At 45.2% G+C, this 23453-nt stretch overlaps 2 protein-coding genes across 2 annotated transcripts in view; one reads left to right on the top strand and one right to left on the bottom strand.

Moving 5' to 3' along the window:
• Positions 1–3808, bottom strand: part of scaf4a (SR-related CTD-associated factor 4a) — a 54466-nt gene extending 50658 nt beyond the window's left edge. The window contains exon 1 of the mRNA XM_045688908.1: positions 3630–3808. Coding sequence (XP_045544864.1) covers positions 3630–3659 — 30 coding nt within the window. The 5' untranslated portion in view covers positions 3660–3808. The remainder of the gene's footprint in view (positions 1–3629) is intronic.
• A 14375-nt stretch (positions 3809–18183) lies between these two features.
• Positions 18184–23453, top strand: part of LOC106606614 (hormonally up-regulated neu tumor-associated kinase homolog A) — a 46692-nt gene continuing 41422 nt past the window's right edge. The window contains exon 1 of the mRNA XM_045690245.1: positions 18184–19133. Coding sequence (XP_045546201.1) covers positions 18894–19133 — 240 coding nt within the window. The 5' untranslated portion in view covers positions 18184–18893. The remainder of the gene's footprint in view (positions 19134–23453) is intronic.

Raw genomic sequence — 23453 nt, 5'->3', positions numbered from 1 at the left:
CTTTGACTTGAGACTGATGACTTGAAATGATCTGGCCGGGTTTTGTAACGTTATGTCAGTCATTTTGGTGGCACAGGGTCCGTGGAGTACTCTCCACACAGCCAGAGACAGTACCCGTTACATCGCTGTTGCAACAAAAAAAAATACACGCAACAGATTGGCTAGTGAAACGCAACCTTCGCCCCTTCTGATTGGACTAGCAAACTTTCAATCAACAGAGGTCAGGTGAGCTAGTGAACCGATGGTGGATTTTCTGTACAGCTATAGGATCGGGTACAACGCAGATCTCAACTTAAAGAAGAGAGAGGATAAACATAATAAATAAATATGCAGCTCCAAAAAAAAAAAAAAAATTGTTGATCAAGAATATAAAGTGTTTATTTTGCAAGCTCCGGGCTTCAAGCAACAATTACTAACATAGTGTATCGTTTCCTTTGTTCATATTTCCCAGGTTATGTTTAGAGTTCTGTGTGTCTCTGTCATTCTGGTTGTGCGTATCAGTGCCCATAGAAGTAAGCTATGTGGCTTGTGCACCAAACTTTGGAGTCAGTATGATAAATACGAGAAAATGGACGTACCTGTGCTTATATGTACCTGTTTGAGAACCTGTTAGATTTGATTTGGTTTCTCAAGGGGAGATTGCACAGTCTTGCCCTCTACCTGTGTCCGTTCAGATAATACAGGTTCAGCGTGATACAGAGGCTATTTGTTATGGGGCTTTTCTCTGTGTAGATTTGGTAAATCTACTTGTATATTTAGTATGATACGGGGCTTTCAGCATTGGATCGCCATGACCAGTAAATAAATCTGTTTTTACAGTGAACCACTTTTTTACATTTACATTTAAGTCATTTAGCAGACGCTCTTATCCAGAGCGACTTACAAATTGGTGCATTCACCTTATAATATCCAGTGGAACAACCACTTTACAATAGTGCATCTAAATCTTTAAGGGGGGGTTAGAAGGATTACTTTATCCTATCCCAGGTATTCCTTAAAGAGGTGGGGTTTCAGGTGTCTCCGGAAGGTGGTGATTGACTCCGCTGTCCTGGCGTCGTGAGGGAGCTTGTTCCACCATTGGGGTGCCAGAGCAGCGAACAGTTTTGACTGGGCTGAGCGGGAACTGTGCTTCCTCAGAGGTAGGGGGGCGAGCAGGCCAGAGGTGGATGAACGCAGTGCCCTTGTTTGGGTCTTTTAGATTAATTATTATTGAATGACAATTGCCATTTATTTTTACTGACTTTATGGGGAAATAACTATTCCATAAAACTGATCTTAAATTGATCGGCAATATTGAAAACATTATTATGGGATTAGGCATTAACTTGTCCAGCTTTACATTGTAGTAATCCAGGCTGTATCACATCCGGCCGTGATTGGGAGTCCCATAGGACGGCGCACAATTGGCCCAGAGTCGTCCGGGTTTGGCCGGTGTAGGCCGTCATTGTAAATAATAATTTGTTCTTAACTGACTTTCCTAGACAAAATAAAAAATAATGAACATTGTGTTGCATCTCAACTGCTACAGGATTTGGAAGATAAAATTGTTTTTTTTCTTCAGTACAGACACTAATACATACTTTTTGTTTTTAAACAACATATTATTGTACGAACTTGAATAGAAGTCAGTAATTTCTCAAATATAAAATATATATATTTTATAGAGTTCTTATGTTGCAGTCCCCACCACAACAAATACATATTTACATGGAATGTATTTTTGTTCTTGAAACATTAACATTGAAATACTGTAGATTCCCATTCATTCCTATGGAGGCTGTTCTTGAAACATTAACATTAAATACTGTAGATTCCCATTCATTCCTATGGAGGCTGTTCTTGAAACATTAACATTAAATACTGTAGATTCCCATTCATTCCTATGGAAGCTGTTCTTGAAACATTAACATTGAAATACTGTAGATTCCCATTCATTCCTATGGAAGCTGTTCTTGAAACATTAACATTGAAATACTGTAGATTCCCATTCATTCCTATGGAGGCTGTTCTTGAAACATTAACATTAAATACTGTAGATTCCCATTCATTCCTATGGAGGCTGTTCTTGAAACATTAACATTAAATACTGTAGATTCCCATTCATTCCTATGGAAGCTGTTCTTGAAACATTAACAAAATACGAGATTCCCATTCATTCCTATGGAGGCTGTTCTTGAAACATTAACATTGAAATACTGTAGATTCCCATTCATTCCTATGGAGGCTGTTCTTGAAACATTAACATTAAATACTGTAGATTCCCATTCATTCCTATGGAGGCTGTTCTTGAAACATTAACATTGAAATACTGTAGATTCCCATTCATTCCTATGGAGGCTGTTCTTGAAACATTAACATTAAATACTGTAGATTCCCATTCATTCCTATGGAGGCTGTTCTTGAAACATTAACATTGAAATACTGTAGATTCCCATTCATTCCTATGGAGGCTGTTCTTGACTATCATAATGGTGGTCGGTGCCTCCATGACAGCGCCCTCTGTCGGTCATTTAGTAAATACACACTGTAGCTTTATGAACTGGATGCTGATTGGCTGAAAGACGCGGCATATCTGACCATATACCAGTGTTTTAACTCTTATTACGTTGGTAACCAGTTCATAACAGCAATAAGGCACCTCGGGTGGTTTGTGGTGTATATGGCCAATATACCACGGCTAAGGACTGTATCCAGGCGCCCAGCGCGTTGTTCATAAGAAAAGCCCTTAGCCGTGGTATATAGGCCATATACCACACCCCTCGGGCTTTATTATATATATATCATTGGATGTAACGTTAGGCTCTCTTATTATTACAGCTAGCTAAGCGCTCTTCAATGTTTCCTGTGTTAGCCAATGTGGCTAACTAGCTTAACCGAATCATGGTTTGTAAACTGGGAACACAGTTACGACCGGAAGTGACTTTTCGTAGCATGTTAATAACATAGCATATTTTTAACTAGCCCCTTTATTAAACCCATTTCCTAATCTTAATTTAAAAATCTCCTAACCTGACACGTAATTATCCTAACCTGCTGCTAACATACTACAGGGGGGGGGGGAAAGTTATATTCCAGGTCGTAACGTTAGCTGTACTCCCTCTAGTCACAACCCGAATCATTGTTAGCTATTTAAACTAGCTAACGTTAGTTATGTAAAAATAAATATATATAAAAATAAAAAAAAACCTTTGACAGCAGCTGTTATTTTGTTCTAACTAGCAGAAGTCAAGTTACTTTCTAAGTTAACATGCTGTTAACTATCGTGTTGGATGTCGATAACTAACTAGCTAGCAAGCTAACGTTAGCTACCTAGTCAACGTAGCCGTTTCAATACTGCATGATAGCTAACGTAAACGTTCGTTTTAAAAACTTTCACATATCGAGCGAGTTATAAAAGGAAAAAAAAATAAAAACACCTTTTAACGGGAAAGTATTCAACAACAACAAAAAATAATAATCCTGAATTAGAGCTGTTACTGATACACAGATAGGTAGCTAGCTAGTTAGGGCTAAGGCCTCCATAAACAGGCCTTCTCGCCCGTCTCCACAACAGCACATACACACACGACGGTCCCCATTTTTTAACGGACGAAATAAACACAGTCTCGACGCTCTGTGGGACAACTCACCTCATGGTTGAAAGCGTTTACGGCGTCCATGATTTCCCTTAGCAGCAAATCCCTGCACTAAGTATCCAACTATCCGTTATGACAGGGATAACATGTCCGCTCTCTAGTTGCAGAAGGGTATGGGAGCAAGGCAGAACGGTTTTGGGGTAGTTGTAACATTTGACCACACGGTGGTGGTATTGTATATGGATTTATCTGTGGCCCGTAGATGGGATTGAGGGTAGTTATAATATTTGGCCACACGGTGGCGATATTGTATGTGGATTTAACCATGACCCAGTTGAATTTTTTTGTTGTTGAATTAATACAATGTACCGTTATGTTCTTATTTTCTAGGTATACAATGTATTCATTTCATCTGAATTGTGTCAAATGTATGTTTTGGAAATGTTTTTGAAGATATATATACGCTGAACAAAAATATAAAACGCAAAATGTAAAGTGTCGGTTTCATATGCGCAAATAGCTTATTTCTCTCACATTTTGTGCACAAATTTGTTTACATCCCTGTTAAGTGAGTATTTCTCCTTTGCCAAGATAATCCATCCACCTGACAGGTGTGGCATATCAAGAAGCTGATTAAACAGCATGATCATTACACAGGTGCACCTTGTGCTGGGGACAAAAGGCCACAATAAAATGTGCAGTTTTGTTACACAAAACAATGCCACAGATGTCTCAAAGTTTTATTCACCTGAACTGTTGCCAGAGAATGTAATGTTAATTTCTCTACCAACATGGTTTTAGAGAATTTAGCAGTACATTCAACCAACCTCACAACCGCAGACCACATGTAACCATGTCAGCCCAGAACCTCCACATCCAGCTTCTTCACCTGCGGGAACGTCTGAGATCAGCCACCTGGACAGCTGATGAAACTGAGGAGTATTTTTGTCTGTAGTAAAACCCTTTTGTGGGAAAAACTCATTCTGATTGGCTGGGCCAGCTACCCAGTGGGTAAGCCTGGCTCCCAGGTGGGTGGGCCTATGCCACCACTGCTACACCCCTGCCCAGTCATGTGAAATCTGATTTAGATTTAGGGCCTAATTTATTTAAATTGACTGATTTCTTTATATGAACTGTAACTGAGTAAAATCGTTTTAATTGGTGCATGTTGCATTTAGTTCAGTATAAGATTTCATCATTATTACCTTTATTTAACTAGGCAAGTCAGCTAAGAACAAATTCTTATTTACAATGACGGCCTAGGAACAGTGGGTTAACTGCCTTGTTCAGGGACAGAACAACAGATGTTTTACCTTGTCAGCTCAGGGATTTGAGCCAGCAACCTTTTACTAGTCCAACGCTCTAACCACTAGGCTACCTGCCGTCCCCAAACATTGTAATTATGTACTAATTAATTCACATACGAATGGAACCTCGATACAACACCTACTGAATGGGCCTGTTAATAATAAAAGCTTAATTATCTAATAAGTCCTACTGAAGATATTTTACATTGACGTCATTTAGCAGACGCTCTTATCCAGAGCGACTTACAGTAATACATGTTCATATTAGTCCCCCCGTGGGAATTGAACCCACAACCCTGGTGTTGCGAGGCCCATGCGGAGGACTGATGCGGGTGGTGGTGTAGTCCGTAACAGGAGCGGAGGACTGATGCGGGTGGTGGTGTAGTCCGTAACAGGAGTGGAGGACTGATGCGGGTGGTGGTGTAGTCCGTAACAGGAGCGGAGGACTGATGCGGGTGGTGGTGTAGTCCGTAACAGGAGTGGAGGACTGATGCGGGTGGTGGTGTAGTCTGTAACAGGAGCGGAGGACTGATGCGGGTGGTGGTGTAGTCCGTAACAGGAGTGGAGGACTGATGCGGGTGGTGGTGTGGACCGTAACAGGAGTGGAGGACTGATGCGGGTGGTGGTGTAGTCCGTAACAGGAGCGGAGGACTGATGCGGGTGGTGGTGTAGTCCGTAACAGGAGTGGAGGACTGATGCGGGTGGTGGTGTAGTCCGTAACAGGAGCGGAGGACTGATGCGGGTGGTGGTGTAGTCCGTAACAGGAGTGGAGGACTGATGCGGGTGGTGGTGTGGACCGTAACAGGAGCGGAGGACTTATGCGGGTGGTGGTGCAGTCCGTAACAGGAGTGGAGGACTGATGCGGGTGGTGGTGTAGTCCGTAACAGGAGTGGAGGACTGATGCGGGTGGTGGTGTGGTCCGTAACAGGAGCGGAGGACTGATGCGGGTGGTGGTGTAGTCCGTAACAGGAGTGGAGGACTGATGCGGGTGGTGGTGTAGTCCGTAACAGGAGTGGAGGACTGATGCGGGGGGTGGTGTAGTCCGTAACAGGAGCGGAGGACTGATGCGGGGGGTGGTGTAGTCCGTAACAGGAGTGGAGGACTGATGCGGGGGGTGGTGTGGACCGTAACAGGAGCGGAGGACTTATGCGGGTGGTGGTGTAGTCCGTAACAGGAGTGGAGGACTGATGCGGGTGGTGGTGTAGTCCGTAACAGGAGTGGAGGACTTATGCGGGTGGTGGTGTAGTCCGTAACAGGAGTGGAGGACTGATGGGGGTGGTGGTGTAGTCCGTAACAGGAGTGGAGGACTGATGCGGGTGGTGGTGTAGTCCGTAACAGGAGTGGAGGACTGATGCGGGGGTGGTGTAGTCCGTAACAGGAGCGGAGGACTGATGCGGGGGGTGGTGTAGTCCGTAACAGGAGTGGAGGACTGATGCGGGGGGTGGTGTGGACCGTAACAGGAGTGGAGGACTGATGCGGGGGGTGGTGTAGACCGTAACAGGAGTGGAGGACTGATGCGGGGGGTGGTGTAGTCCGTAACAGGAGTGGAGGACTGATGCGGGGGGTGGTGTAGTCCGTAAAAGGAGTGGAGGACTGATGCGGGGGTGGTGTAGTCCGTAACAGGAGTGGAGGACTGATGCGGGGGTGGTGTAGTCCGTAACAGGAGTGGAGGACTGATGCGGGTGGTGGTGTAGTCCGTAACAGGAGTGGAGGACTGATGCGGGGGGTGGTGTAGTCCGTAACAGGAGTGGAGGACTGATGCGGGGGTGGTGTAGTCCGTAACAGGAGTGGAGGACTGATGCGGGGGGTGGTGTAGTCCGTAACAGGAGTGGAGGACTGATGCGGGGGGTGGTGTAGTCCGTAACAGGAGTGGAGGACTGATGCGGGTGGTGGTGTAGTCCGTAACAGGAGTGGAGGACTTATGCGGGTGGTGGTGTAGTCCGTAACAGGAGTGGAGGACTGATGCGGGTGGTGGTGTAGTCTGTAACAGGAGTGGAGGACTGATGCGGGTGGTGGTGTAGTCCGTAACAGGAGTGGAGGACTGATGCGGGGGGTGGTGTAGTCCGTAACAGGAGTGGAGGACTGATGCGGGGGGTGGTGTAGTCCGTAACAGGAGTGGAGGACTGATGCGGGTGGTGGTGTGGTCCGTAACAGGAGTGGAGGACTGATGCGGGGGGTGGTGTAGTCCGTAACAGGAGTGGAGGACTGATGCGGGGGGTGGTGTAGTCCGTAACAGGAGTGGAGGACTGATGCGGGGGGTGGTGTAGTCCGTAACAGGAGTGGAGGACTGATGCGGGGGTGGTGTAGTCCGTAACAGGAGTGGAGGACTGATGCGGGGGGTGGTGTAGTCCGTAACAGGAGTGGAGGACTGATGCGGGGGGTGGTGTAGTCCGTAACAGGAGTGGAGGACTGATGCGGGGGGTGGTGTAGTCCGTAACAGGAGTGGAGGACTGATGCGGGGGGTGGTGTAGTCCGTAACAGGAGTGGAGGACTGATGCGGGGGGTGGTGTAGTCCGTAACAGGAGTGGAGGACTGATGCGGGGGTGGTGTAGTCCGTAACAGGAGTGGAGGACTGATGCGGGGGTGGTGTAGTCCGTAACAGGAGTGGAGGACTGATGCGGGGGGTGGTGTAGTCCGTAACAGGAGTGGAGGACTGATGCGGGGGTGGTGTAGTCCGTAACAGGAGTGGAGGACTGATGCGGGGGTGGTGTAGTCCGTAACAGGAGTGGAGGACTGATGCGGGGGGTGGTGTAGTCCGTAACAGGAGTGGAGGACTGATGCGGGGGGTGGTGTAGTCCGTAACAGGAGTGGAGGACTGATGCGGGGGGTGGTGTAGTCCGTAACAGGAGTGGAGGACTGATGCGGGGGGTGGTGTAGTCCGTAACAGGAGTGGAGGACTGATGCGGGGGGTGGTGTGGACCGTAACAGGAGTGGAGGACTGATGCGGGGGGTGGTGTAGTCCGTAACAGGAGTGGAGGACTGATGCGGGGGGTGGTGTAGTCCGTAACAGGAGTGGAGGACTGATGCGGGGGTGGTGTAGTCCGTAACAGGAGTGGAGGACTGATGCGGGGGGTGGTGTAGTCCGTAACAGGAGTGGAGGACTGATGCGGGGGTGGTGTAGTCCGTAACAGGAGTGGAGGACTGATGCGGGGGGTGGTGTAGTCCGTAACAGGAGCGGAGGACTGATGCGGGGGGTGGTGTAGTCCGTAACAGGAGTGGAGGACTGATGCGGGGGTGGTGTAGTCCGTAACAGGAGCGGAGGACTGATGCGGGGGGTGGTGTAGTCCGTAACAGGAGTGGAGGACTGATGCGGGGGGTGGTGTAGTCCGTAACAGGAGCGGAGGACTGATGCGGGGGGTGGTGTACTCCGTAACAGGAGTGGAGGACTGATGCGGGGGGTGGTGTAGTCCGTAACAGGAGTGGAGGACTGATGCGGGGGGTGATGTAGTCCGTAACAGGAGTGGAGGACTGATGCGGGGGGTGGTGTACTCCTTCAAAGTCAACTGATTGGCAGCATGTTTTGTTTTGCGTCACTCTTCATTCATGCCACCAAATACCCAGCATATCACAGAACAGTTTCAACAACCTACTTGAAGGTCTGTTTCCTCTACAAGCTGAACTGCATCTCGTGTTGACCCAACAAGTGTGCCTTGCTGCTGGGTTGCCAACTCGGAGCAGTACAGCCCTCAGTACAGCCCTCAGTACAGCCCTCCAGTACAGCCCTCAGTACAGCCCTCAGTACAGCCCTCCAGTACAGCCCTCAGTACAGCCCTCCAGTACAGCCCTCCAGTACAGCCCTCCAGTACAGCCCTCAGTACAGCCCTCCAGTACAGCCCTCAGTACAGCCCTCCAGTACAGCCCTCAGTGCAGCCCTCAGTACAGCCCTCCAGTACAGCCCTCAGTACAGCCCTCAGTACAGCCCTCCAGTACAGCCCTCAGTACAGCCCTCAGTAAAGCCCTCAGTACAGCCCTCAGTACAGCCCTCCAGTACAGCCCTCCAGTACAGCCCTCCAGTCCAGCCCTCAGTACAGCCCTCAGTACAGCCCTCAGTACAGCCCTCCAGTACAGCCCTCCAGTACAGCCCTCCAGTACAGCTCTCAGTACAGCCCTCCAGTACAGCCCTCCAGTACAGCCCTCAGTACAGCCCTCCAGTACAGCCCTCAGTACAGCCCTCCAGTACAGCCCTCAGTACAGCCCTCCAGTACAGCCCTCCAGTACAGCCCTCAGTACAGCCCTCCAGTACAGCCCTCCAGTACAGCCCTCCAGTACAGCCCTCAGTACAGCCCTCCAGTACAGCCCTCAGTACAGCCCTCCAGTACAGCCCTCCAGTACAGCCCTCAGTACAGCCCTCCAGTACAGCCCTCAGTACAGCCCTCCAGTACAGCCCTCAGTACAGCCCTCCAGTACAGCCCTCCAGTACAGCCCTCCAGTACAGCCCTCCAGTACAGCCCTCCAGTACAGCCCTCAGTACAGCTCTCAGTACAGCCCTCCAGTACAGCCCTCCAGTACAGCCCTCAGTACAGCCCTCCAGTACAGCCCTCCAGTACAGCCCTCAGTACAGCCCTCCAGTACAGCCCTCCAGTACAGCCCCTCAGTACAGCCCTCAGTACAGCCCTCCAGTACAGCCCCTCAGTACAGCCCTCCAGTACAGCCCCTCAGTACAGCCCTCCAGTACAGCCCTCCAGTACAGCCCTCCAGTACAGCCCTCAGTACAGCCCTCCAGTACAGCCCTCCAGTACAGCCCTCCAGTACAGCCCTCCAGTACAGCCCTCAGTACAGCCCTCAGTACAGCCCTCCAGTACAGCCCTCCAGTACAGCCCTCCAGTACAGCCCTCCAGTACAAATGGCAAGAATCTTTACTTTTCAAAAATCTAATCAAATTAAATCAAATCCAATTTTATTCATCATATAATCAGAATACAGCGGGGTGTAAACAGTGCAATGAAATACTTACTTGCAAGCTACCTCTTAACATAGTCCTTATGTCATACAGCATGTCTAGGCGGGTATGATATTTGTGCGTCTGTAACTTTCTCCCTCATTAATATTCACAATTCATCAGGACCGACAACGACGAGACAGCCTATAGGGAGGTCAGAGACCTGACCCTGTGGTACCAGGACGACAACCTCTCCCTCAACGTGATCAAGACAAAGGAGACGATTGTGGACTACAGGAAAAAGGAGGACCGAGCACATCCCCATTCTCATCGACGGGGCTGTAGTGGAGCAGGTTGAGAGCTTCAAGTTCCTTGGTGTCCACATCACCAACAAACTAACATGGTCCAAGCACACCAAGACAGTTGTGAAGAGGGCACTACAAAACCTTTTCCCCCTCAGGAGACTGAAAAGATTTGGCATGGGTCCTCAGATCCTCAAAAGGTTCTACCGCTGCACCATCGAGAGCATCCTGACTGGTTGCATCACTGCCTGGTATGGCAACTGCTTGGCCTCCAACCGCAAGGCACTACAGAGGGTAGAGCAAATGGCCCAGTACATCACTTGAGCCAAGCTTCCTGCCATCCAGGACCTCTATACCAAGCGGTGTCAGAGGAAGGCCCTAAAAATTGTCAAAGACTCCAGCCACCCTTGTCATAGACTGTTCTCTCTGCTACCGCACGGCAAGCGGTACCGGAGCGCCAAGTCTAGGTCCAAGAGGCTTCTAAACAGCTTCTACCCCGAAGCCATAAGAGTCCTGAACAGCTAATCAAAGGGCTAATCCCCCCCCACCCCCCTTTTACACCACTGCTACTCTCTGTTGTCATCTATGCATAGTCACTTTAATAACTCTACCTATATGTACATATTACCTCAACTAACCGGTGCCCCCACACATTGACTCTGTACAGATACCCCCTGTATATAGTCTCGATATTGTTATTTTACTACTGCTCTTTAATTACTTGTTACTTTTATTTCTTATTCTGATCTGTATTTTATTTTTTTTACACCGCATTGTTGGTTAGGGGCTCGTAAGTAAGCATTTCTCTGTAAGGTCTACAGCTGTTGTATTGGGCGCATGTGACTAATACAATTTGATTTGATTTGACTATCCGTTACCATGGTATCATCCACATTAATGTAGAAGTGTTTAGAAAAATATTCTAATCTTATTTACAATAAAAGTGACTTCTAATGACACAATACATTATTTACTATTCATTTCTATTGGGAACAAGATCATCTGAAACACAACCAAAACAAACAGCAGATGGATCCAACCAGTTTGTAGAGTCACCAGCTTGATGCCGTCATTGCAGGCTAGGAATATGGGACCAAATACTAAACGTTTCACTACTTTATTAATACACATCAGTGAATTTGTCCCAATACTTTGGGTTCCTCTTAAACGGGGGGACAATGTAGAAAAAGTGCTGTAATAAAAAGATCTGTAATATGGATGAAAAAAAACTCAAATTAAAGATGACAGTCTGCACTTTGTATAATTTCAAATCCAAAGTGCTGGAGTACAGAGCCAAAACAACCAAATATTTCACTCTCCCAATACTTCTGTTCATTACATTATGACTCTCAGTTCATTACAATATGACTCTCAGTTCATTACATTATGACTCTCAGTTCATTACATTATGACTCTCAGTTCATTACATTATGACTCTCAGTTCATTACATTATGACTCTCAGTTCATTACATTATGACTCTCAGATCATTACATCATGACTCTCAGTTCATTACATTATGACTCTCAGTTCATTACATTATGACTCTCAGTTCATTACAATATGACTCTCAGATCATTACATCATGACTCTCAGATCATTACATTATGACTCTCAGTTCATTACATTATGACTCTCAGTTCATTACATTATGACTCTCAGTTCATTACATTATGACTCAGTTCATTACATTATGACTCTCAGTTCATTACATTATGACTCTCAGTTCATTACATCATGACTCTCAGTTCATTACATTATGACTCTCAGTTCATTACATCATGACTCTCAGTTCATTACATTATGACTCTCAGTTCATTACATCATGACTCTCAGTTCATTACATCATGACTCTCAGTTCATTACATCATGACTCTCAGTTCATTACATTATGACTCTCAGTTCATTACATTATGACTCTCCGTTCATTACATCATGACTCTCAGTTCAATACATTATGACTCTCAGTTCATTACATTATGATTCTCAGTTCATTACATTATGATTCTCAGTTAATTACATTATGACTCTCAGTTCATTACATTATGACTCTCAGTTCATTACATTATGACTCTCAGTTCATTACATTATGACTCTCAGTTCATTACATCATGACTCTCAGTTCATTACATTATGACTCTCAGTTCATTACATCATGACTCTCGGTTCATTACATCATGACTCTCAGTTCATTACATTATGACTCTCGGTTCATTACATTATGACTCTCAGTTCATTACATCATGACTCTCGGTTCATTACATCATGACTCTCGGTTCATTACATTATGACTCTCAGTTCATTACATTATGACTCTCAGTTCATTACATTATGACTCTCAGTTCATTACATTATGACTCTCGGTTCATTACATCATGACTCTCAGTTCATTACATTATGACTCTCAGTTCATTACATTATGACTCTCAGTTCATTACATCATGACTCTCAGTTCCATTACATTATGACTCTCAGTTCATTACATCATGACTCTCGGTTCATTACATCATGACTCTCGGTTCATTACATCATGACTCTCAGTTCATTACATTATGACTCTCAGTTCATTACATTATGACTCTCAGTTCATTACATCATGACTCTCAGTTCCATTACATTATGACTCTCAGTTCATTACATCATGACTCTCGGTTCATTACATCATGACTCTCGGTTCATTACATCATGACTCTCAGTTCATTACATTATGACTCTCAGTTCATTACATTATGACTCTCGGTTCATTACATCATGACTCACAGTTCATTACATTATGACTCTCGGTTCATTACATCATGACTCTCAGTTCATTACATTATGACTCTCAGTTCATTACATTATGACTCTCAGTTCATTACATTATGACTCTCAGTTCATTACATTATGACTCTCAGTTCCATTACATTATGACTCTCAGTTCATTACAATATGACTCTCAGTTCATTACATTATGACTCTCAGTTCATTACAATAGGACTCTCAGTTCATTACATTATGACTCTCAGTTCATTACAATATGACTCTTAGTTCATTACAATAGGACTCTCAGTTCATTACATTATGACTCTCAGTTCATTACAATATGACTCTCAGTTCATTACATCATGACTCTCGGTTCATTACATCATGACTCTCGGTTCATTACATCATGACTCTCAGTTCATTACATTATGACTCTCGGTTCATTACATTATGACTCTCAGTTCATTACATCATGACTCTCGGTTCATTACATCATGACTCTCGGTTCATTACATTATGACTCTCAGTTCATTACATTATGACTCTCAGTTCATTACATTATGACTCTCAGTTCATTACATTATGACTCTCGGTTCATTACATCATGACTCTCAGTTCATTACATTATGACTCTCGGTTCATTACATCATGACTCTCGGTTCATTACATCATGACTCTCGGTTCATTACATCATGACTCTCAGTTCATTACATTATGACTCTCGGTTCATTACATTATGACTCTCGGTTCATTACATCATGACTCTCAGTTCATTACATTATGACTCTCAGTTCATTACATTATGACTCTCAGTTCATTACATCATGACTCTCAGTTCCATTACATTATGACTCTCAGTTCATTACATCATGACTCTCGGTTCATTACATCATGACTCTCGGTTCATTACATCATGACTCTCAGTTCATTACATTATGACTCTCAGTTCATTACATTATGACTCTCGGTTCATTACATCATGACTCACAGTTCATTACATTATGACTCTCGGTTCATTACATCATGACTCTCAGTTCATTACATTATGACTCTCAGTTCATTACATTATGACTCTCAGTTCATTACATTATGACTCTCAGTTCATTACATTATGACTCTCAGTTCCATTACATTATGACTCTCAGTTCATTACAATATGACTCTCAGTTCATTACATTATGACTCTCAGTTCATTACAATAGGACTCTCAGTTCATTACATTATGACTCTCAGTTCATTACAATATGACTCTTAGTTCATTACAATAGGACTCTCAGTTCATTACATTATGACTCTCAGTTCATTACAATATGACTCTCAGTTCATTACATCATGACTCTCGGTTCATTACATCATGACTCTCAGTTCATTACATTATGACTCTCGGTTCATTACATTATGACTCTCAGTTCATTACATTATGACTCTCGGTTCATTACATCATGACTCTCAGTTCATTACATTATGACTCTCAGTTCATTACATTATGACTCTCAGTTCATTACAATATGACTCTCAGTTCATTACATTATGACTCTCAGTTCATTACATCATGACTCTCAGATCATTACATCATGACTCTCAGTTCCATTACATTATGACTCTCAGTTCATTACAATATGACTCTTAGTTCATTACAATAGGACTCTCGGTTCATTACATTATGACTCTCAGTTCATTACAATATGACTCTCAGTTCATTACAATATGACTCTCAGTTCATTACATTATGACTCTCAGTTCATTACATTATGACTCTCAGTTCATTACATTATGACTCTCAGTTCATTACATTATGACTCTCAGTTCATTACATTATGAATCTCAGTTCATTACATTATGACTCTCAGTTCATTACATTATGACTCTCAGTTCATTACATTATGACTCTCAGTTCATTACAATATGACTCTCAGATCATTACATTATGACTCTCAGTTCATTACATCATGACTCTCAGTTCATTACATTATGACTCTCAGTTCATTACATTATGACTCTCAGTTCATTACATTATGACTCTCAGTTCATTACATTATGACTCTCAGTTCATTACAATATGACTCTCAGTTCATTACATTATGACTCTCGGTTCATTACATCATGACTCTCTGTTCATTACATTATGACTCTCAGTTCATGACATCATGACTCTCAGATCATTACATTATGACTCTCAGTTCATTACATCATGACTCTCAGTTCATTACATTATGACTCTCGGTTCATTACATCATGACTCTTGGTTCATTACATTATGACTCTCAGTTCATTACATTATGACTCTCAGTTCCATTACATTATGACTCTCAGTTCATTACATTATGACTCTCAGTTCATTACAATAGGGTTAGTGTTTCCTTACCACCTGGCCATATCACCATGTTTCAGCGTGTGTTGTCAGAGTCGACTTCCTGCTCTAGAAAGCTATCTGTGTCTCCTAACACCTATGTGTAAACAGAAGACGGGCATCGCAAACACATTTCCCCCCCAAAAAATACAGTTGGCTACAACCGTGTTAAAACAATGTACAGTAAGTGTGTATTTTGCATTTGAAATGATTTTGATGTGATTCATGTTTCTAGAACCGTACTGGAATTGAGAATCGATTCACGTTTAGATGGAGTATTTGGATGTTTTGACTCCCAGATCCAATTCACACTTTAAACAGAACATTTATGGTCCATGGACTAAGGTGTAACGTTATCCCGTACAAGAACGTAGGACGACCCCTTGACAACGGTGAGTCGAGGAAATTTCTGGTTTTGCGACAACCAATCATATCGCCGTCTGCAACCAAGAAGTAACCAAGAATTACACTCGCCAACCAATCCGAGACGCCAGTGTAACCAAGAAGTAACCAAGAATTGACCAATGAGGGTAGAGCTATGGCGGGACCTTTAAACGCTAGAAGAGGACCATAGAAAAATATATTTCCTCTCAGGTCATTTTTTAAATACAAACTTTCCCCTTTTATATCCACAGCAGACACAGAGCCCAGCTTCAGAAAACTGCCAAATGGAAGCCCTGTCTTAACGGACAGTAATGATTCCAGGATTTACAGGACAAAACTACTAAAAGAGGGTGGAGCAAGGCTGTGTCTCCAGACGAACTGGTGGATTCAGCCAGGAGGGCTGTACTGCTCAGAGGTGGCAACCCAGCAAGCAGGGCGCTGGGTCAGCAGGAGATGCAATTTGACCTTTATAAGGAACAGACCTTCAAGGTAGCCTAGTGGTTAGAGTGGAGGGGCGGCAGGTAGCCTAGTGGTTAGAGTGGGGGGGCGGCAGGTAGCCTAGTGGTTAGAGTGGAGGGGCGGCAGGTAGCCTAGTGGTTAGAGTGGAGGGGCGGCAGGTAGCCTAGTGGTTAGAGTGGAGGGCGGCAGGTAGCCTGTGGGGGGTGCAGGTAGCCTAGTGGTTAGAGTGGAGGGGCGGCAGGTAGCCTAGTGGTTAGAGTGGAGGGGCGGCAGGTAGCCTAGTGGTTTGAGTGTTGGACTAGAATCTAACAGCTGAAAGGTTGCAAGATTGAAACCCTGAGCTGACAAGGTAAAACTCTGCCGTTCTGCTCCTGAACAAGGCAGTTAACCCACTGTTCCTAGGCCGTCATTGAAAATAAGAGTTTGTTCTTAACTGACTTGCCTAGTTAAATAAAGGTTAAATAAATGTAAAATTAAGGTAAAATAAATGTAAAAAAGGTGTGTGGTTGAAAATGTGAGGGATGGGTTATGTTGCAACTAATGAGGATTCAGTCAAGAGGTGGCAACCCAGCAAGCAGGGCACAGCCAACGAGGAGTGATTTCAAAAGTCATGCCGCTAATAAAATGGTTTTAAATGAATACATGGAGCTTTTCCCTGAGAGACAGGAGGCTATCTGGATTAACACAAACATCCTCCACACCTGTGCTTGCCAGTCCATCAGTCAGTCCCCTGTCCTAAGGATATCCGCTCATCAGTCGAGGTTATGCCAACAGGAATTAACACACGACACAGTTGACATAGACTACCTGGCTGGCTCATTCCGTAACGTCATTACCGCCAACCTACACGAACTAGCGGGTTGGAGGGTACTGCGTAATACTACCAATAGATGGCGCCACATTCTAGTTATTTTTGCTCCCATTTCTCCAATGTCTTGATTTTGTCATTGTGTCTTGACCGCATGGTCCGGTAGACAAAGCAAGGTGGAGGCAATGCGGTGAGCTCACACTTTGCAGCGGACAGAACAATTCAATAGCCTATGTTTTCTTTGGCTATAAATGACAACACCAACAAAAACATCCAATGGCTGGATTTGTTTTGCAAAACATGACAAAATAACATTTGAGAAATAGTTTTTAATTTGTAAGCGTTATTTGTTCCTTAACCTACCGCACAAAATATATGTTTGGTAGATATGAACGATTATTATTGGCACCAAGAAATAGGTCTCTTCACATCTTCCTGTTCAGGACCGAAATGTAAGAGATTGAATGTAAAAGCAACAGTTTCTTATGAATTCAACAGAGCGTTTGTCCTGTGTGTGTCTGTTCATAGACGAGAAGCAGGAGGAAACTGAGCTCAACCTCTCTTAATGGGGAGACCTTCAAAGCGGCGCCGCGCTTTGTTCACTTTCATTGTCATTAATTCATACATTAAATCAGTTTCATCCATGTGGATGAAGAAAACAGGGGGGGGGAATGATCATATAAATACAGATGCCCGTTTTACCATGGACTGCGTGTTACTGTTCATGTTGAAGATGTGTATCTGTTGCAATAGCTGTATGGATTTGACAGCACAAAGAAAATAAGGTACTGATATAAAAAATAAAACTATACAAAAAAAAAAGCAAATATCATTGTGTGGGAGTATAATTTAGCCCACAGTCAGTTGTTTTGAGATGTCACAATATAAAAACGTCCATCAGACAAGCACGTGGGTGTGTAGCTCATTTGGTTATTGGCACGCGGAGACCGCTTGTTATTGTGTCAGCAGAATACTTGGAATGGAGAGGAACAACCCTTTTACGCAATATTCCACTTCATAAATCAACACATTTCTTTGTGCCTTAAAAGAACATGCAACACACGCCCCTATATTTGCATATAGCCTACATACCACTTCATTCAGGTTAAGGATATGAATTGGTTAATAAAATAACCTCGTGGTGTAGGCTATTCTGTCTATCTGTTTTGAAGACAAGTCCCTTTAGGTGAAGGAGAAGGGTCAATCTTTCTCCAAACAGCAAGAAAAATCAATAGGCTCATTAATCAAAGTCCGTGTTCTTTATCTACCAGGAGTCACCTTCCAATCAGGGCAGAGAGAAGACATGATATCATCCCTATAGCCAGTCTCCAGGCGAGTTAGACCTGGCTTTGTTTGAGCTGCAGGGGAGTGCTACAGTATTTGGAGATGAGGAGAGAGGGAGAAGAAGCATGGTCTTAGGGCGGGGTTTGGGTCTCTGGATCTCACGTCTCCTCCCGCCGCCGTCTCTGATAGGATTACAGTTCAGCCCGGTTACCAAGTCGGGGAGCTTTTTCACACAAACAATTAACGCCCACCCACTGAACCGGGAAAGTCGCTTCGAACCAAACAGCGTGCTTCACATTCAACAGTCTATTCAGTAATCACCCAACGCAAAGGAACGCTCATTACAGAACAGTTTGAGAGAGTGACAGAGAGACAAGTTGAATGAACAACACTTTCGTTTGTTTCTCACAGGATTTAAGGATATTTACACTGACTTCAGGTCTTTTTAACAACGTTTTGGCAATATATTTATATTTTTCCTCAGTCAAAAAAGACTATTTTGTATTATACTCTGTACATGGGACCGTTACATAAAGTGATTGAAAACGTTTGGACGCGTCACAATCTCAAGAAACTGCTGAGTGCGCGCATACATGCCGTCGCTTTAGGTTGAACAGGTTAGCTCGGATTTCCGTTAAATATTTACAATTATTTGTGACAGGGCACCGGACAGGCAGACTTTACTTCAGATGCACCTCACATACACGACAGACCCCGTTTAGAGCGCAGAGGAGAGCGAGGAACAAAAACCTACGGGGTCAAAAACAAAACAAACCGTTTGTAGTTTGACAGTTAGAAGCGGTTATGCCAGCCGCTGACTTCGACATGGTGGTTGACAGTCCCCGGTTACACGGGGGTAAAGCCCCTGCCTCTACCCCCAACAACGAGAACGTTGTCCCGGCTTCCCTAAGCAGTCCTGCCGTGGATATCCTGCGGAACTTCTACCATACCAAGCGGGTGGGAAACTACTTGATCGGGAGGAAACTTGGAGAGGGCTCCTTCGCTAAAGTCCGAGAGGGACTACATGCCATGACCGGAGAAAAGGTAGGCTAGTTGACAGTACTGGAACCTAATTGTTAAGTTTTTTTGTTGATGGATGGATATATTTTGATACATTTGTTTCGCTTTGTTTGGTTCGTTTCTCGCGCGTAAAGTTACAATAGTGATAGAAATCGTCCCATTTTGCCATGCATGTGGGATCATTTATTTTGGATGTTGAAATGTAAAACACTTGAAATCTTTTGCCAAGTGACCAATCTTCCTATAGTTACAAGAATATGTATTAGACATTTTGACAACTTTTTACTAGCTGCTTAAATTAGACACCTTAATTACCTAATTATAACATGGGTTTACAATAGCCTCCTATTTAAACACTTAAACATGTAAATAGCCACTTTACATTGAAATGTGATGTCATGCCATTGATATTTTCTGCCACGTTTAACGTCCTATAGAATGGCTAATAGCTGCAGCGGATAGATGATGTAGTCACATACATGGTCATAATGTTTGCCGGGGTCGATAATGATACGTTCCCCAGCAACAACAACAAAATGTCACTGAAACAGAAGAGGGAGCTAACAAAGAGTCACTGACCAACAATCAAAACGAAACAGGTGGGGTTTTTAGGAGCGTTTCTTAAAGTTGACTAGCAACAACAACTGGGACCTAAAAGACACCCACCCTGAGCATCCACTACATTTGCCCAAGAAGAGGCAAACAAAAGAAGAAAAAAAAACACACCAAACTTAAAGACAGGAAGCAAACCTAAAAGGGATAGCAAAACAAAATAATATAAAGGATTGCTTTTCTAGAAATCAAAATAGGGAGAGCCAACTAAAGGTGTTGACCCTCCACATCTCTCAAGGCATTAACGAGATGACAACCAGCACAGGTGTAACACATACTGACTAAAGAGGTGACACCAATCAGTGCGTCCTACGTGCTAACGAGCTATATGTGCTAACTAGCTATATGTGCTAACGAGCTAACGAGCTATATATGCTAACGAGCTATATGTGCTAACGAGCTAAATATGCTAACGAGCTATACGTGCTAACGAGCTAAATGTGCTAACGAGCTAAATGTGCTAACGAGCTATACGTGCTAACGAGCTATACGTGCTAACGAGCTAAATGTGCTAACGAGCTAAATGTGCTAACGAGCTATATGTGCTAACGAGCTATATGTGCTAACGAGCTATATGTGCTAACGAGCTATATGTGCTAACGAGCTAAATGTGCTAACGAGCTAAATGTGCTAACGAGCTATATGTGCTAACGAGCTAAATGTGCTAACGAGCTATATGTGCTAACGAGCTAAATGTGCTAACGAGCTATATGTGCTAACGAGCTAAATGTGCTAACGAGCTATATGTGCTAACGAGCTATATGTGCTAACGGTGTGCAACCTCAAAACATCAATGGAAAAACCAAAACCTGTAACAATAACCCAATTCTACCTTATTTCACAACTCATAATGACACGAGGTATGATGTACACATGCAACCCTATTGTAATAATGACACATTCATTATGAATGGTCTCCTATAGACCAGCACAGTGGGAGTGAACACACACACACACACTCTCCTGCCCAAAACCCAGCTTGAATATTATCAATATTTACTGTAGTGCATGTTCTGTACCATGTGGTGGGTAGTGGCTGTGCTGTGTTGAGCTGTGCTTTGTTGTGTTAAGCTGTGTTGTGCTGTGTTGTGCTATGTTGAGCTGTGTTGTGTTGTGCTGTGTTGTGCTGTGTTGTGTTGAGCTGTGTTGTGCTGTGTTGTGTTGTGTTGTGTTGTGCTGTGCTGTGTTGTGTTATGTTGAGCTGTGCTGTGTTGACCTGTGCTCTCTAGAGAGATCTCCTCTGAAACAGAACGAGACTGTCCTAATGAATAGACCAGCCCATGAGAAAGTGGCGCGGGTACTTACATATGAAATTACGTCTTTGATAAGTGTGTGTGTGTGTGTGTGTGTGTGTGTGTGTGTGTGTGTGTGTGTGTGTGTGTGTGTGCGTGTGTGTGTGTGTGTTTCGTCATCAACGTAGAGCTGTGATATGGGCTACCATTGGCCACTGGTTGCCTTTGTCTCTCTGGGCTCTCTGTGCTTTTGAGGTGCAGCCAAATGCATTAGCATATTACAAAAACACATACCCCTTTTCCTCACAGTGTGTCGTGTCTGTATGTGTTTTTCACTGTGTGTGTGTGTGTTTTTTCACTGTGTGTGTGTGTGTGTTTTTTACTGTGTGTGTGTGTGTGTTTTTCACTGTGTGTGTGTGTGTGTTTTTCACTGTGTGTGTGTGTGTTTTTTCACTGTGTGTGTGTGTGTGTGTTTTTTACTGTGTGTTTTTTCACTGTGTCTGTATGTGTTTTTCACTGTGTGTGTGTGTTTTTTCACTGTGTGTGTGTGTGTGTGTGTTTCACGTGTGTGTGTTTCACGTGTGTGTGTGTGTGTTTTTTCACGTGTGTGTGTGTGTTTTTCACGTGTGTGTGTTTTCACTGTGTGTGTGTGTGTGTGTGTGTGTGTTTTTTCTCACCATGTGTGTGTTTGTTTGTGTGACCTGAAATTCCTATTTAGAATATTAAAGAAATTGACCCCCCTGCCTGTATCCCTTTCACTCTGTAGCTGTAGAGAGAGAGAGAACGCTCCTCTCTTTTCTCCTTCCCTTGTTCCCTTTGTATGGATGATGCAAACACTTGGCAATCACAGTCATGAGAGAGGAGGGGAGAGAGGAGGGGAGAGGAGAGGAGAGGAGCAGCGCTGCTCTCTGGGTCGTCTACTACGGGATGCAGGGGGTGGTGGGGGGGAGAGCGGTATTACATCAGCGGCGGTAGTAAGGAAGGAGCGGTGCTTTGTGATAGGACAGGCACGGCCGTGAGAGACAGAACAGAGGAGGTTGGTACTGAATGGGGAAGGAAAAAGGATGGAAGAGGATGGAGCCATCACTGGAAACAACGGTGTATTTTGGGGTCAGTGTCTGGGGCGCTGAGAAACGTGTGGGGGATCATATTATTACAAAGGAAAGAGGGAGAGGGGGAGGTCAGGGAGATAACACATGTTGTGTATGATGAATCTGTTTTGAATGTATGTAACCCACTTTCCCCGCATGACCTCATTCCCCCCTCTTCCACCCCCCCTTCCCTCTGTGCCTGTCTGAGAGAGAGAAGATAAACAACAGTTGTTCAGATGGCCCCTGGGCTGAGAACCCCCTCCTAACTCGCCCCGTCCCCCCCCTCCTAACTCGCCCTGTCTCCTCTCCCCTCCTCCTAACTCGCCCTGTCTCCTCTCCCCCCTCCTAACTCGCCCTGTCTCCTCTCCCCTCCTCCTAACTCACCCTGTCTCCTCTCCCCTCCTCCTAACTCGCCCTGTCTCCCCTCCCCCAGTATACCCCCCACTCTCCGTCTCCCCTCCCCAGTATACCCCCCACTCTCCGTCTCCCCTCCCCCAGTATACCCCCACTCTCCATCTCCCCTCCACCAGTATACCCCCACTCTCTGTCTCCCCTCCCCAGTATACCCCCCACTCTCTGTCTCCTCTCCCCAGTATACCCCCCACTCTCCGTCTCCCCTCCCCCAGTATACCCCCCACTCTCCATCTCCCCTCCCCCAGTATACCCCCACTCTCCATCTCCCCTCCACCAGTATACCCCCACTCTCTGTCTCCTCTCCCCAGTATACCCCCACTCTCTGTCTCCCCTCCCCCAGTATACCCCCACTCTCTGTCTCCTCTCCCCCAGTATACCCCCACTCTCCATCTCCCCTCCCCCAGTATACCCCCACTCTCCATCTCCCCTCCCCCCACTCTCCATCTCCCCTCCACCAGTATACCCCCACTCTCCATCTCCCCTCCACCAGTATACCCCCACTCTCCGTCTCCCCTCCCCCAGTATACCCCCACTCTCCATCTCCCCTCCCCAGTATACCCCCACTCTCCGTCTCCCCTCCCCCAGTATACCCCCACTCTCCATCTCCCCTCCAACAGTATACCCCCCACTCTCCATCTCCCCTCCAACAGTATACCCCCACTCTCCATCTCCCCTCCCCAGTATACCCCCACTCTCCGTCTCCCCTCCCCCAGTATACCCCCCACTCTCCATCTCCCCTCCCCCAGTATACCCCCACTCTCCGTCTCCCCTCCCCAGTATACCCCCACTCTCCATCTCCCCTCCAACAGTATACCCCCCACTCTCCGTCTCCCCTCCCCAGTATACCCCCACTCTCCGTCTTCCCTCCCCAGTATACCCCCACTCTCCGTCGCCCCTCCCCCAGTATACCCCCACTCTCCATCTCCCCTCCCCCAGTATACCCCCCACTCTCCATCTCCTCTCCACCAGTATACCCCCACTCTCCATCTCCTCTC

The sequence above is a fragment of the Salmo salar genome, chromosome ssa11, assembly GCF_905237065.1.
Source record: "Salmo salar chromosome ssa11, Ssal_v3.1, whole genome shotgun sequence".
Classification (NCBI taxonomy): domain Eukaryota; kingdom Metazoa; phylum Chordata; class Actinopteri; order Salmoniformes; family Salmonidae; genus Salmo; species Salmo salar.
The sequence above is the reverse complement of the archived record's forward strand: the minus strand, read 5'-3'. Positions and strand labels throughout refer to the sequence as shown.